Source organism: Typopeltis vanoorti, chromosome 20 (genome assembly GCF_054136105.1).
Source record: "Typopeltis vanoorti isolate ZY-2024b chromosome 20, IOZ_Tvanoo_1.0, whole genome shotgun sequence".
Classification (NCBI taxonomy): Eukaryota; Metazoa; Arthropoda; class Arachnida; order Uropygi; family Thelyphonidae; genus Typopeltis; species Typopeltis vanoorti.
Genome location: NC_143568.1, coordinates 45,595,648 through 45,612,364, shown reverse-complemented (window position 1 = coordinate 45,612,364; position 16,717 = coordinate 45,595,648). Strand labels below are relative to the sequence as shown.

The 16,717-nt window shown below is 35.2% G+C and overlaps 1 protein-coding gene across 6 annotated transcripts in view; it reads left to right on the top strand.

Annotated features, from left to right (window-relative positions):
* LOC150095405 (very long chain fatty acid elongase 4-like) overlaps positions 1-2,223 on the top strand; it is a 230,630-nt gene extending 228,407 nt beyond the window's left edge. For all 6 annotated transcript variants that reach the window (XM_090409967.1, XM_090409968.1, XM_090409971.1 and 3 more), the window contains one exon: positions 1,409-2,223. In XM_090409967.1, coding sequence (XP_090266093.1) covers positions 1,409-1,552 — 144 coding nt within the window. In that variant the 3' untranslated portion in view covers positions 1,553-2,223. The remainder of the gene's footprint in view (positions 1-1,408) is intronic.
* Positions 2,224-16,717: the final 14,494 nt, after the last annotated feature.

The following is a 16,717-nucleotide window of genomic DNA, read 5'->3' as shown; positions in this document are numbered from 1 at the left end:
ATTCAATTCTCGTCATGAGAGAGGAATTTTAATAGGGATTTTCAATTGAAGGTGAGTTAGCTGATTTCTCATGTAGTAAGGTTTTTTTCTCCCAGAAACTCAGGAGTGCCCTTCTGAAGCAAATTGCCCATGAAAACACACAGAATTTACAACAGACACAAAATGCTGTTGTTTGTGGTAGATGGTGTTGATAGTAGTAATAGTGTCATGTATTGGAAAATTAAGTAGTAGGGGAAACAGTAAGGTGTGTGTGTGTAGCAGTGGAGTGCCCTTCTGCAATGAGTCCTTTGAGGTGTCATGTAATAATAATAATAATAATAATAATACAGTAAAACCCTGTTTTTATGTTCCCGCAGTTTATGTTTTCCTGCCGTTTACGTCAGTTTCCGTTGGTCCCATCTTAAGGCCTGTTCTTATGATATATTGTTTTCCTGCCATTAACAACTTGATGTGCATGTTATTTCCCATGATTTGCATTTTTTTCTCGGGTGGCAATGCTGATTTTCGAATCGATTTCTATGGAAATCTGCGCATTTCTGTTCCCAGATAATGTTACTTTCGGCTGTAGTTTCGTTTCTGCCATCACAGTGACTTAGTTCATAGTATCGCTCATTACTACATTACAGCAGTAATGTAGTAATGAGCGATACCATGATTTTTCAATCACAGTACGAATTTCTGCTGTGTAATTTAGCATGTGAAAGTTGCTTTAAAGTTGCAGTGGTGGATTATCCATGTTAGTAATATGGAGAAAAAAGACAGAAAATGTATTTCGGTAGAAGAGAAGATGGCAATTCTGTGACGTGTAGATTGGCATGCCGGAACAAGTGTGCATTTAGCAAAAGATTGGACTCTCCATGTCCACTTTGAACAAGATAATAAAAAAACAGGTCAAGCATTGAACTCAATGCAAAGCAATCTGGCGCTATGTCAAAAAAAAAAAAAACACGAAAAGCAAAAACAATCAACAATTAAAGAGATTTTTTTAAATAGATAAATGTAAGTAATTGTAAATTCATTTATTTTCAGTTATTAAATTTTGAAATTGAGTATGCAGACTCGCATACTAGCAGTAAGTCATCTTTTAGCCCTTTTTTTTTTAATGTTTTTTTACATTTCCTGCTATTTACACTTTTTTTCATCGGTCCCCTGAAAAGTGTAAAAAAGGGGTTTACACTTTTCAGGGGAATTATACGCAAATCTTATTCTGTTTTTATATACAAAATTGCTGGATGACTTTTCTGACAAAGGCCTTTCTTTATAAAAATCATTGATATTTCTCCCAGTTTGAAATTTTCTAAAGCTCATTTCTTACAAAATGGTCATTAAATAAAATTATTTATAGTGTATGTCAAATGGTATTCATAAACATTAAAACATAGAAGGATAATGTATATCTTTTTTTCAGATAACAAAGAAAGACATACACTCCAATGGATATATGATGAATGGAACATCCCAGATAATTGATTATTATAGAGAGTCAAATTGCAGAAGGAGACCACGCAATGGGCAGAAATCAGCAGAAAGATATGCCGCTAGAAGGCCTTAATGGTTTATCAATTTTAGTGATTTTTTGTTCTGTGCATTTAAAAGAACATTATTATTATTAATTTTCCTTTTGATGATTTTGGGAAGGAAATTTCCCAGCAGATGTTTCGATGAATTTGGAAATAGAAGTTTTACACGATATGTCAAAGAAGAGAAACTCTTCGCTGAAATATTGTTTTATGGTTGTCCTTCATTCATGAGTACTGGGCTCATTTTTATTTAAATAATTGCTAGATTTGTTAAAAAAAGAACTAAAACCTAGAAATGAAGTTCTGTCTGCTTTTCAGAAGCACAATTTTTATGTCTCATAGAATTTCTTCACTTGCCGACTTGTAGATGAAAACGAATTGGTAAGTTTAGGGGAAATTTGTAATTATTTTAATAATGTGACTTTATTAGAATCTCAAGAATAATGTTGAAACATAAAATTGTGGTCTTAAAATTAAATAATTTTTAAGAACTTGATATGAATTATAAAATAGCAATTTGATGGTTTTAACTACATTAAACCATAGAATTAGGAATACTAGAAAACTATGTCAAGGTATTTGATATTTACTTTTTCAGTGTCAAAAGAAATCTGATCTGTTTATTTGAAAATACAAATGATGCCATTTATTATGAAGAAATGTCATTAATTTATGCAGAATAAAATTTTCATAATGATCGCTATATCAGACTTTATTTTAAAGTTAGAAATAACTGTGTCATTTTATGGCATATAATATTGCATCAGTGTGGTCCAACAGTTGCACCTTTTACAAAATACTATTTTGTATTTTGTAAAATACATTTTCTAATGAAGAGTCATAAAAAGTTTTCAACCAATGCTACTGCGTCCGGGGAAGCCGACGCGTCTGGGGCTGCAGTCCGGGCTCCTGATGATAAATATGCTACGAGGACTCATATTAACATTTTGCAACTCAATATCAACGGTACTCAGAGAAAAATGGATGAACTCAAATACATGCTATATAAAAATAATATCCATATAGCTTGTCTACAAGAAACAAAACTAAATAAAAATTTGAACTTCAACATCAAAGGATACACGGTTCTTAGGAAGGATAGAGAAGAAAGAACAGGTGGCGGGCTTGCTATCCTTTTGAAGACCCCAGAAATCAAATTCAAAGAAATCACCCTAAATCAATATTTAAATAATGACAGTTCAACGGAAGCTCAAGCTGTTGAAATACATCTACCAAACCATTCTATTTCAATCACAAACGTCTATCATCCTGATAATACAAATATTGATACAGACATCATTGAAAAGCTAAGCGATTCTCTAACTGATGCAACCATTATACTTGGTGACCTAAATGCAAAAAGCCCAACGTGGGGCTCCCCCAATTTAGACCATAAAGGTCAACAATTGGAAGACCTCTTTACAGATTTGGAACTCACAACAATTAACAATGGACAGAGCACCTATCTTTCTAAAACTACGGGAACTGAATCTGCTATTGACATCACAGCCATTAATTATAGTATTGCATCAAGTGCACAATGGAAAATTCTGGGAAATGCCATCAGTGACCACAGACCCATAATAACAACACTAAACTTCAAGATTGAACAAGAACAGCAAACCAAAAGGACGTGGAACTTCAGAAAAGCTGACTGGACAAGGTTTACTCAAACCTTGGAGAGCCTCTGTCAAGATGAACCTGTCTCTGGAAACCTCGACAGAAAATTACAAATCCTTACTTCACACATCAGCAAAACTGCCAAAGCAACAATACCAAGAGGCCAGCGGAAAAACACCTGGATACCATACTGGAAAGATCACAATATTGATTCAATGATTACAGAAAGAGACAATATCAATGAACAATTCAGAATTAATAAAACTGATGATTACAGAAAGAAATTAATGGACATAACACACAAAATAGAGCAGGAAATTTGGAAGTGCAAACAAGAGAAATGGGCGGAACTTTGCAGTAACCTGGATCCAAGAAAAGACAGCCAACACTGGAATATTATTAGAATCCTAGACAATATCAAAAAAGAGAACCAACAGAAAACAAACTTCATCATAAATGCTGGCAAACAAGCTATTACAGATCAAGAAATTGCAAACACACTGGCAAAAACCTATTCAAACAACTCCAAACTTCAGTATAACAGAGAGGACAAGCCCCTCAATAAACTCACAAGTCAAATGCTAAAACAAGCAAGAACATACCAAACTAATGACATCTTCTCCGAAGAATTTACACTAAGTGAACTAAATTCATCAATCGAGAAAACTGCACCTAATAAATCCCCTGGTAATGATCTTATCTTTGGTCATATGGTCAAACACCTTGGCAAAAATGCCAAAGAACAACTTCTGGACATTCTCAATACCTCTTGGCGAACGGGCAAACTTCCAAAAGAATGGAAAAAATCAGTTATTGTACCCATCCTGAAACCTGACAAAAATGCTGCAGAATGTCAAAGTTACAGACCTATCGCATTAACTAGCATACTTTGTAAAATTACTGAAAGAATCATACACTCCAGGCTTATGCACTGGCTGACAAAAAATAAGAAAATCAACTACTACCAAACTGCTTATAGAACTCGTCATTCGACAACAGATCAATTATTCCATTTCTGCCAAACAATAATAGACTCATTTCAGGAAAAACCAACAAAAAAGACAACTGCCATATTCCTTGATATGACTGCTGCTTTTGATCGTGTTTGGATCAAAAAATTAATACAAACAATACATGATATTGGAATTAGAGGAAACGCTTTAATCTGGATTGCTGATTTCATCAGAGGAAGAAAGATCAAAGTCAGAATCAATACAGCAATATCAAAAGAGCGGAGAACCTGGGCTGGTGTTCCCCAGGGCTCAGTACTCAGTCCCTTACTATTCCTTCTATATGTCAATAATATTCATCCCTACCTTACAGAAGACACAAAAGTAACTTGCTATGCAGATGATATAGCCATCTGGCACACTAGTGCTAAAATCAAAGAATCAGAGGAAATTCTAAACAAATCCATGAGAGGATTAGAAAAATGGTCAAACGAACTCAAACTTAAAATCAACCCAGACAAAACAAAACTAAGTACATTTAGTACAGACAGGAAAAATAGACATTCCTACAATCCCAAAGTCATGATCAATAACAAGCTAATTGAAAAAGTCACAAATCCAAAATACCTTGGTATTACGCTTGATCAGGAATTACGTTTTGCACAACACATCTCTAACACTTCCAACAGAGCTCTAAAAAAATTAAATATACTGAAAAGGCTTTGTGGAACAAATTGGGGTGCAAAGCCAAAAATCCTCAAAACTACTTACACTACACTAATAAGGCCAATAATGGAATATGCAGCACCTATCTGGTCACCTTCGGCTTCATCGGTAAAGAAAAACCTAGACAAAATACAAGCAAAAGCATCCAAGATTATCATTGGTGCAGTCTCATCCACTAACAACATCAGAGCCCAACAGGAATGTGGGCTTGACCTGCTGGAGGACAGACGAAAATTTGCCACCATAAAATTCATAAATAATATCAGAAGCTACCAAAGTGATCATGTCTCCCTAAAAACCTATGAACATTGGAACCAAATTTGCAGACTTCACAGATCATCGACTTTACAATATGATGACACTATCAGGAAAGAAATAGGTCTTGATCAGCTAAATGTCCACATAAACAAAGAACCTCTATTTTCCAGTCCTTTACCTTCAAATACCTTCATAAATCTAAACCTTACCAAACTCTGTACAAAAAAAGAACCAAAAGAAATGCTTAAAGAAAAAGGCCTAAATACCATCAACCTTCTTTCATCCTCCAAACAGGTTATTTGTTATACCGATGGATCATCAGACACCAATATGATTAATGGAGGCGCTGGTGTTCTCCTTCTACTCCCGAAAGGTGAAAAACTTTCAATAAAAGTTGGATCTGGGAGAATCGCTTCCAATTTTACCAGCGAACTCTACGCAATAATTAAAGCACTAGAAGCCTACTTAAATCTATCATCATCTCAACAATCTGAAGGAATTATAATTTACAGTGACTCAAGATCAGCTATGGAGGCAATCAAAAATGGCAATACCAAGCTCACACAAGACATCCATAAACTCTTAAATCATCTAAAGTGTTTAGGTAAAAGTTGCATTCTACAATGGATTCCTGCTCATGTAGGCATTGATCACAACGAAGCAGCTGATAAATTAGCAAAAGAGGCCAGAGAACTCAACCAAGAAACTCATATGATAACTCTTGCTGATGCCAATGCACTAGCAAAAGCTAAACTAATTCCATTGAAATCAGTGATACAACATCAAATTCCCGAGATCAATGCTGACAGAAGGACCTCCACTACGATAGCAAGACTACGAACAGGACATTATAGAGGAATGAAGATCAATACAGATGATACGAGAACATATAGAAACTGCAACAACTGCCCCAATACGGAACTGACACCCACTCACATCTTTACCTGTCCAGCAATTACAGCAGCCTTGCAAGAAATAGATCCTAATCCTGAACAACAGCTCTATACAAACAAAATCACAGACATAGCCAAAGCAGTACAAAGAGCGCACGGAAACATCTAAGACTCTTCAAAGGACAAGACAACAACAACAACAATACAAAAATACTTATTTTGTGATGAATATCTGATCACATTGTCAGCAAACACACAAAAAATGGACAGTTACATGAATCTAGAATGTAAATGAAAACACAGTTACAAAAGTGTATCGTTTCTACTGTTATGAGACCAGCAATACCATACCATTAGGAAGCCAAGAAACAATACGAATATCTTCATTAGAGCACAGAACACATTCGTTGTGCACATGCCTATTGGGCTTGATTGAATATTCTTGGTCATTGCACCAAAACACTCAATCAAGCCCAACATGTGCACTATTTAGGATTATAGACTTTCTGGTATTTCTTGTTTAGTCTCTGTTACTCATGTGGTGCCCCCATGCACGCATCTATACTAGTGTACTGTTCCCCTAATAATGCCAGTTTAATCTGGCAGAATACTGGAAGTAATAATTGTATGTAGTTAGTTACATCTTCTACATTGTAATTTCCTAAAACAGTGAGTAATAATCAACATATAATCTTGAACAGTGGGTGATTCAAAGTTGTCACTTTTCAATTTTTTAAGCAGTTGAGATTGAAAATTGGTTGAATGCAAAGGGCTTCACTTTGAAAAGTCTCAAGGAACTTATATAAATGTTTTTTATCGTTCTAAAGGATCCTGTGGCCAAATGGCAAACAAATCATTTACATAATATAGTCAAATGGTAGGGAAGAGCTTAAGACTCTCTCTCTTCAAAAATTTTCACATAGTTGTTAGCCGGAGATGGGGAAGCTAGGATCACATGGCTGTATCCTCTGTTTACAGAATTTACCTTGAAACAGCTCAAGTTCATGGCCAACTAAAACAGGATTTGAATTATCAAGAGGAAATTAAGCTTGGATTAGGTTAAAGGTGTCCTGAAGCAGAACATTGGTGAATAAAAAGATATTAAAACTGACCATTAAGTCTATATGGATTTACTCATTCATACATATGAGTATGGCATTATAAATGTCAACAGAAAATAATGAATTTGCTCTGATAAGATGGCCATTTATGACTCAACCACATACACAACTTTTTAGCTGATGACTACAAATCTCTCCTGAATCAAAAAAAATTGACACCCCCCCCTCCCCAAACATAGACTACATTAAGTCAAACTATATCTGACATATCTATGGCACTTACAAGATCCTAATAAAGAAAGAAAATTGGTGACTTTCAAAACTCATCATCATCAAATTCCTGCCATGCATCCCCAAGGAGTGTACAGGATATCATAGTACTACATTAAAAATTTACATCATTACTAACTTCCTATCTACAATTTTCCTCCAAATCAGTCTGTTACCTGTCAAGACTCTGACATTGTCAGATCTTATATTTCTATCTTCTAAGGCACTTTTTACCATATCAATCCACCTATATCTTGGTCTTCCTCTAGGTTATGTCGTTACTTTCTACTAATTTTCTATCTTTACTGTCTCTATAATCACTATCTACTTTACTAACGAGCCTAAGGAATTTCTATCTAGGTTTATTTCCTTTTCAGATACTGGCAAAAGTTGTATTATGCTGTGCCAGCCAGTATCCTATTAACAGATGATATTCTTGCTCAGGGGAACAATCCTAGATCTTAAGGCATACACACATCATTGTGCACTTCATTATGGTCATATAGATCTTCAGATACTGGCGTGACCTATAATCTATTTTTATATACCTTCTAAATTCTTCCCACTAAGGTGCTATTTTATAAGTGGTAATTTGATCTCGTAATCAGGCATAAGTAGTAATAAAACATGTTTATTGGAATTTTAAGACATGTACAACTAAGATGAATCATATATTCAAAAAATCTCAATTTCATACTAAATAAGTCAATACATTCTAAGTTAGTCAAACACACTTAGTTTCCAAATTATTAATCAAACTAGATAAGGTAGAAAGCAAACACAATACCACATAAACTTATGATCCCTTTCCACATGCCACTCATTAATTACATGTTATACATTCTGGTGTTACTCAATTAAAGGCTATCTGTAATCTTAATTTCACTTATCAAACTCAGTCATACTCAAATATGAGAATCGCTTCCGAACAATTCTTTTGTTCAACAGAAACTAGCTATTCCAAATAAGTATTCTCACTAAAGTTCTCTAATAAATTGTCCACATCTTATAATTACACACAATTTTCTTTCTTCTAATACTTCCGAAACATATAATAAAGTTCTCTACATTACCAGAATCCTTTCTGGAGGTCTAGTTGCTACCACGTGTTGGTTCTGGTTACCTTCCGATTAGGCTGTCTCTGCACCTGGCGTTGTGGCTATGTCATCCTTGAACTACTGCCGGACATGAACGTGTTTCTGCCACGTCTAAGGGCACTTTCTCCGCTCCTTCCAATGGGACATTCAGTGATGGCACGATTCTGCAAAGGCCGATAATTCATGAATGGCTCCGCATGGAATTTCTTAGGCATCTTCAGGAAAAGGCCTGCTGTCCGACATCGCAGCACCTGCACTCCTCACTCTCACGAACCACCCGTCAAAACTCATCAAGCAGGAACCAGGAAAAAGAAAGAAGAACTCAATATGGCGTGCATCACCTTATATTCTCCTCTCGTGCACCCCCTTATCGTTTATGCCCTTAAGTCGATCCCTTACTCTCTCTTTGATCTTAAGTTGCTGTTTTCATGGAAAACGTGCTACCGTCACCTTCCACGTAAGCCATTGTCTCCGGCGCTACGCTCGACTTGTACGGTTCACATGCGACCTTTGGAATGCTACTTATCACCTGTCTGGTGATTTACAGCATACTAGATAGCTGAATGAGACCAATAATAAGCCAACATTTCTCTTATATAAATTCTCTAATTTGATTTTCCGTTAGACAGCAATAAATTTCAATACATCACATATAAGGAATACATATTCTCACATCTATTAAACAAGTTTCCTTTATTTTCTGCTGGTGTGCAGGTATTTCCTTAAGTAGTTAGATTTTGCATGTTAAATCCTGAATGAACAGTTTCCTTGCAAAAATTTCTCCATTCAGGATCTAACAAGGTCTTTTTCCTTGCCGACCTGGCAGAGAACATTTATTTTGCTAATCTTTCCTCTCCCATTCTGTTTAAATGACCATACCACCTCAGATTATCTCTGCTAATGCATTCCTGGAATTAGGAAAGAACTTGACAATGTCCAGTTCTTTCTTAATATCCTCATTTTTAATATGATATTGCCATTGATGCCATCTGTTCATGCCCCTAATCTTTCTCGGGATTCTCATATCTGCAGTCTCTAATCTTTGGTCAAGTGTTTTACTTTTGACCCAGCTTTCAGATCCATAAGTTAAAATTGGTTTGAACACTGTCTTGTATACAGCTAATTTAGTGTTTTGACTAATTTCCCTCTTATTCCATATAAATTTATTCAGTTGACTTCCTACTATACCAGTTTTGTTGATTCTGTTGTGTATTTCCATATTTAATTTACCATCTTCACTAAAATTTCTGCTTAAATAGTTGAAATGTTTCACTTGTTCTATAAGTTCTTCATTCACAATGCAGTTGATATTTTCAATACTACAGCCTATTTTCATTGTCTTTGTCTTGTTATTGCTGACCTTCATACCATATCTATTACAACAGTTATTCAATTTAATCAGGGAATCCTACAGACTAGTAGTGGATTTATTTAGAAGTATAACATCGTCTGCATAATGCAAAGAGCTGAAATTAACATCTCCAATTTTGATATCAGGTTTAATACCTATTTCCTTCATAATGTGATCCATATAGATAATGAATAACAGAGGGGTTAATGTAATCCTTGTCTCACACCAGATTTAACATTAAACCATCTTCCTGTATTTCCTTCAACTCTAACTGCTGACTTATATAACTGTATCGTTTTGAATAGCTTGGCACGTTGTCATATGCCTTTTCCAGATCTACAAAACTTAAATACAGATCTTTGTTATATTCCCATGATTTCTCAAATATTTGTCATAAAGTGAAGATCTGATCCTTACAGCCTCTATTTGGTCTGAATCCAGCTTGTTCTTCACTAAGAGAAATACCTCTGTAATTCTCTCATTCAGTTTTATTTCCCTTTTTATACAGGGTGGCCATAAAATAACTTTCCTTCTTTGGAGGCATCTGTAGCTAAAACCAATAAATGGAATGAGACCAAATTTTATATTGAGACTTGAAGGAATGGGGAGATGATTTCTGCAAAAAAAGATTTAGTACCAAAAGTCACCAAGGGGAAATTTTGGCACTGGCAGAGCCGAAAGCAGTTAAATATTTGCAGCAAACGCAGGTAAAAAGGATTATGCAAATTTTTACTGTGCGTACATGACAGAAGCACCACCAATTCCACTTAAAAAGAGATTGAGGACGTTACGTTCAGGCAGTTATTTGAATGACTGATGAATTGTGCTCAATGTGTGTCCTACCTTGCCTCAGCGTGCTTTACTTGTTAAGTTGTTTTACCTTAAACAGTGCAATGCCGTCGCATCCCTTCGGAAATTTAAAAGGCTTCATAACCTGCATACGTGTCCTATGTCAGCTGTAGCACTAAGAGCTATGATTAATAAGTTTGAAGAAACTGGATCACTAGTAGTTAGATCTGGCAGAGGACGAAAAGCAGTGCAAGAAGAGATAGTTACAGACGTTATTACACAAGAAAGGTCAGCACATTGAAAATCGTGTATGTGGTTCAGGGGACCCTGATTCTGATGAATAAAACATTATTTCCTGTGAGTTCAATCACTACATCAATTTCTCTGTCTCTCGCAAGTTGTTGTTTTAGTTTAATTATTATTATTCTTATTATCATTGTAATGCACCACATATCCAGCTGGAATGAGTGAATCTGCTGTCGCTTACATCGTCGAAATATCATTATTCCATTTTATTTGCCTTTAATGTAATTATCCACTTGTTTTCGGCTCTGCCAGCACCAAAACTTCCCCTATTGGCGACTTTTGGTACTAAATCTTTTTTTTGCAGAAATCATCTCCCCATGCCTTCAAAAGTCTCAATATAAAATTTGGTCTCATTCTGTTTATTGGTTTTAGCTACAGATGCCTCCAAAGAGGGAAAGTTATTTTATGGCCACCCTATATATAGGTACTATGAGAGCTCTACTCCAAACTTCAGATATAAGGATACTATTAGTTTCTTTTTTCATATATTTATTAGCTGTATATAGTCTTGGCTTATTCCATGTTTCTTAATTGCTGTTATGTTTTTCAACTGAGACAAAGGGTTTTTTATGGGTTTTTTTTTAAATAAAATCTATTATAGGTTTTATTTTATAATAGATATAAGAATATCGTTATTTTTTTAATTTTTATTCAAGTCTATAAAATGAATACTGTGCAATGGTAAGTTGTATTATCTGCATTTTTTGTCGCTTGATTGAGTGTTTACAGATGGTAGATTGTACTAAATCTCTCTGAATCCTGCTTATTTGTTAGGCTGAGCTTCATCTAACATTGTAATTTGCTCTTTTTTTTTTTTTTTTTTAATTTAATTTTATTTTTTTATCAATTGTATGATAGCATTGTTCTCGTTGTTTGGTATATCTTTCTCTTTTAGGCATTTATTGAATAGATTTTTTTTTTTTTTCGCACTGATTGATTTTAATTAACATTTATACATAGTGCAATGTCCTTTTAATTAAGTATATTAATTATGCTAATTTTTTATTTGTATATATCAGTTTCCCCTCCCTCACATACAAGAAGTTACAAAACCTATTATAAAACTGTGCCTCATGTGGACAAGTGATTAGCAAGAAAGATGGAGTTTGTTGTGTTTCTCAAACACCTGACTGTCGTATTCCTGGGGAAAATGGTGTGAGGAAGGAAAGCTGTTCCAAAGAAAAGAGGGGGAGAGAGAGAGTGAGTGAGTGAGAGAAACTACAATGAATGTTGAGCAGCAGCAGCTGTTGCATTTTATACATGCTTAGAGGAAAGTGGAAGAATTGGTAAGAAGTTCAGTGCCATGAAAATCTATGAAAGTATGATTGGTCTGAGAGAGGTGATCTATTAAGCAGACTGCTCTTCTTGTTAGCATCAAGCATTTTAAGGAAGCTTGTGATGCAATATCCCAAATTCACATCATTGTAAAAGACTTCTTACATTTGGGATAGTGCATCACAAACTTTCCTAAAACTGCTTGATGCTAACAAGAAAGAGCAGTCTGCTTAATAGAACAGAAGAGGACACCAAGTGTTTTTGGAGACTGAAGAGGCTATGGATACGATGCATTTGTGCTAGGAAAAAGTAGAAATCATAAGAAGAGAAATTTGATCTTGTATATATCTTGATATATCTTGATATTACTAAAGGTGAGGTAAAGCAGACTGAGATGTTTCTTGCAAGAAAGATGATTGGGAAAAGTTGTGTTTGGTGGCATTGAAGTTACTGAGGTTTTCTATAGTTCCACTGGGAAATGTCAAAGAAATCAGGTTGAGAGATTGGTTAGATTAGTAAAACGAAGTTATGGAATCAATCACGGGCAAAATACAAAGTGCTGAGGTGTTCCAGCATTATTTGGGAAATCTGAAAAGATGAAACCATTTCATGTAGTGAAGAAAAAAAAAAGAGAAACTGGTGACTCAATGTCGAAGGAAAAAAGACAGAACCATAAGTTCTGTCTTTTTTTTTTTTGTTTTGTTTTTTTTCTGGGACAGTAGTTTGAAGGATGAGTTTTTTATCCCCCTTGTTTTGTGATCTTTTTTTTTTTTTTTTTTTTTTAGGTTTTATTTTTGATATGTTTTATTAGGAAATTTTTTTCAGATTTGTAATATTGTCTTTCTTCTTTCTTTTTAATGGCATATTTCATGGTTGGTAATCATCATCAAATTCCTGACAAGTACCCTCAAGGGTGTACAGGATATGATAGTACTACATGAAAAATTTACATCATTACTAACTTCCTATCTACTGTTTTCCTCCAAATCAATCTGTTACTAGTCAAGACTTCAACATTGTCAGATCTTATATTTCTATCTTCTAAGGCATTTTTACCATATCAATCCACCTATATCTTGGTCTTACTCTGTGTCTTTTTTTTTTTCCTGCCAACCTGGAAGAGAGCACTTATTTTGCTAATCTTTCCTCTCCCATTCTGTTTAAGTAACCATACAACCTGAGATTAGCTCTGCCAACATATTCCTGGATGCTAACCATGACAAGTTCTTTCCTAATATCCTCGTTTTTAATATGATATTGCCATTGGTACCATCCGTTCACTCTCCTAATCATTCCCAGGACTCTCGTATCTGCAGTCTCTAGTCTTTGGTCAAGTGTTTTACTTCTAACCCAGCTCTCAGATCTGTAAGTTAAAATTGATTTGAACACTGTTTTGTATACAGCTAATTTAGTATTTTGGCTAATTTCTCTCTTATTCCATATAAATTTATTCAGTTGACTTCCTACCATACCAGCTTTGTTGATTCTGTTGTCTATTTTCATATTGCATTTACCATCTTCACTAAAAATTGTGCCTGAGTAGCTGAAATGTTTTACTTGTTCCACAGGTTCCCCGTTCACAACACAGTTGACATTTTCAACAATTCTACCTATTTTCATTGTCTTTGTCTTTTTAATGCTGATCTTCATACCATATATATTACAACAGTTATTCAATTTAGTCAGGGACTCTTGCAAACTTGTAGTGGATTTATTTAGAAGTATAACATCATCTGCATAAAGCAAAGAGCTGACATTAACATCTCCAATTCTGATATCATGTTTAATACCACTTTCCTTCATAATCTGATCCATATAGATCATGAATAACAGAAGGGATAATGTACATCCTTGTCTCACACCAGATTTAACATTAAACCATCTTCCTGTACTTCCTTCAATTCTAACTGCCTACTTACAACTCAAATACAGACTAAGTATTGCTTGATATAATGCCCCACTGGCACCATGCTTTTGAATAGCTTCTCTCTTGGCACTTTGTCATATGCTTTTTCCAGATCTACCAAACTTAAATACAGATCTTTGTTATATTCTCATGATTTCTCAACTATTTGTCGTAAAATGAAAATCTGATCCCGACAGCCTCTATTTGGCTTGAATCCAGCTTGTTCTTCACCAAGCTTCTCTTCCACAATCCTTCTCAACCGTTTCTGAAGTATACTTGCATAAATTTTACCAGGAATGCTCAGTAGAGAGATACTGCTGTAATTTTCACATTCAGTTTTATTTCTCTTTTTTTTTTATTTTTTATATATGGGTACTCTGAGAGCTCTACTCCAATCATCTGAAATTCGTCTCTCTGTCTAGGCCTTCTGAACTATGAAGTGCAGCCACTGTAAGACTTTTATACCTCCATACTAGAGCATTTCTGGCTGAATATCATCTACTCCAGCTGTCTTTCCGCATTTCTGGCTTTTTCTACTTCAAGTATGGATATGTATTCCTGACTGCATGCCTGTTGAGTGTTTTTTTACCACTGTGCTATCACTCGTTTAATTTAGCAATTTTTTGAAGTAATTACTCCATACTTCAAAGATATATTTTTCTCCAGTTTTCATGTCAGATTTATCATCTCTAATTCCTTTTACAGTACTCTTTCCTCCATTTCTGAGCTTCTTCAACAACCTCCAGAATATCTTGTCACCTGCTTGATATTTATTTTCTATGTTCTCACAAAAGTCTTCCCATGACTTTTGTTTAGCTAGTTTTACACAGTGTTTAGCTTTCTTACATTTGTCTCTGTATTCTCTAAGAGCACAAGCTGAATTATTTGCCAGGATCTTTTGATATGCTTTCTTCTTTTCTTTCACTGTCTCTTTAACTTCTTGTGTCCACCATGGAGTTCTGATTTTTATATCCTTGCAGACAACCTCACCATACCTCTCTGCCTGAATCAATGTTTTGTTCAGGGCTTGCCACTGATTCTCCAAGGTTTGGTTCCTGTTCTGAAACTCTCATTTTTTCTTGAATAATGTTTGTGTATTTTAGTCTATAGTTCACATCTGAGAGCTGCTGAACTTTAATTCACTTTAGAACTTTCTTACATGTTCTTCTTTTCGATATGAAATTCAGTTTTATCCAGCTCAAGACTAAATGGTGATTACTTCCAATTTCAAATTCTCCTGTACTCTAGTGTCCTGCATCAGAGAGAAAACAATAACATAGTTAATGAGACTTTTTCTTATTCCTTGCCTCTTCTCTCCATGTGAATTTGTGCACATTTTTATGTTGGAACATGGTGTTAGTAATAACCAGTCCATGTCCTGAGCAGAAATCTATTTGCCATTATTATTAGCTTTGCTCTTTTCTCCAAATTTTCTCAAAATATTTTTGTATGTCTGACAATCATTTCCTACTCTGCTATTTAGATCATCAACAAGGACCAACTTTTCCTTTTTCATTGTGTCAGTTGTTTTCTCAAATTCCTCCATTCTTCTACCTTAGTAGAACCTTCTGTGGGACCATAGGCACGAATAAGTCTCATTGTCCAGTCTACATTCTCATATTTGCCCATATCATTTCTACTTGAAACTGCCTGCCATTCAAGAAAATTAGCCTTGTATTTAGTATTGAATACTATGGCTACTCCTTCTTTTCCTTGATTGTGATTGCCTGAATATAGCATTTTGTATTTATTGCTCAAAAAGATTTCACCGTTTTTTTTTTTTTTTTTTTTTTGCTTGTTTGTTTCAGTCGCCTGTATTATATCAATCTGGTACTTATTATCCAATTCCTCAGCTAGCTCCATTTCTTTTCATTCGGGCTTCTTATGTTGATAGTACCGATCTTGAACTCTGGTGAAATGGAGTTGGGGTGTGTTTTTGGATTTGTTCTAGTAGCTGACTTTTTGCTGTTCACCCTGGTTCCCTGGCAAGAACAACGGTGTCCTTGTTTAACCAGGCAATGCCCCAGCTGGCATGAAATTCTGTTATGTTGTACCATCAATTTTATATTTTGGTTTAAGCCAATAAGAATACAAATTGGTCGGCTAAATCCCAAATTGCCAGCCTGTCCTTGTTTGTTCAGTATCCAGGTAGATACCTAACAGGATACATCATGAGAAGGTGAGGATTGGACATTAGGTCAGAAGCTCTGGTCGGTTCTCCACATTCCTTTAAAAGCTATGTGGAGTTCTCCTTTCAGTTATACAACTTTGACCCTTAAGCACCCCTGGTTGGTAATATTAGAATATTAATCATTACAGAATAAGACATGACCATTTCTCCCACATAGGAAGTAACTAGTCTTCTGTCCATGTGTGGCACTGACAATTCCCTGCACATGATCATACCTATATTTCCTTCTACACATGCATGATCTACCAGAATCAGCAGCAGCAAAATTATTCATGGTGATCAGGAAGGCTCCTAATGCATTACCATTAGATTTAGTTATAGGTACTATTTAGCACTCTAGTTTTGTTAGCCTGATTAGCTGAGTGGTTAGCAACTCTTCATCCAATAGGTTGCATATTTAAATACTACCACATGCGTAGATAACTGTGATTTTCTTTAGGTGGAAGGTGAATTTCATTGCCTGTTGTGAGACCATTATCCTGCTTATTCGAGGCTAGCAATGGT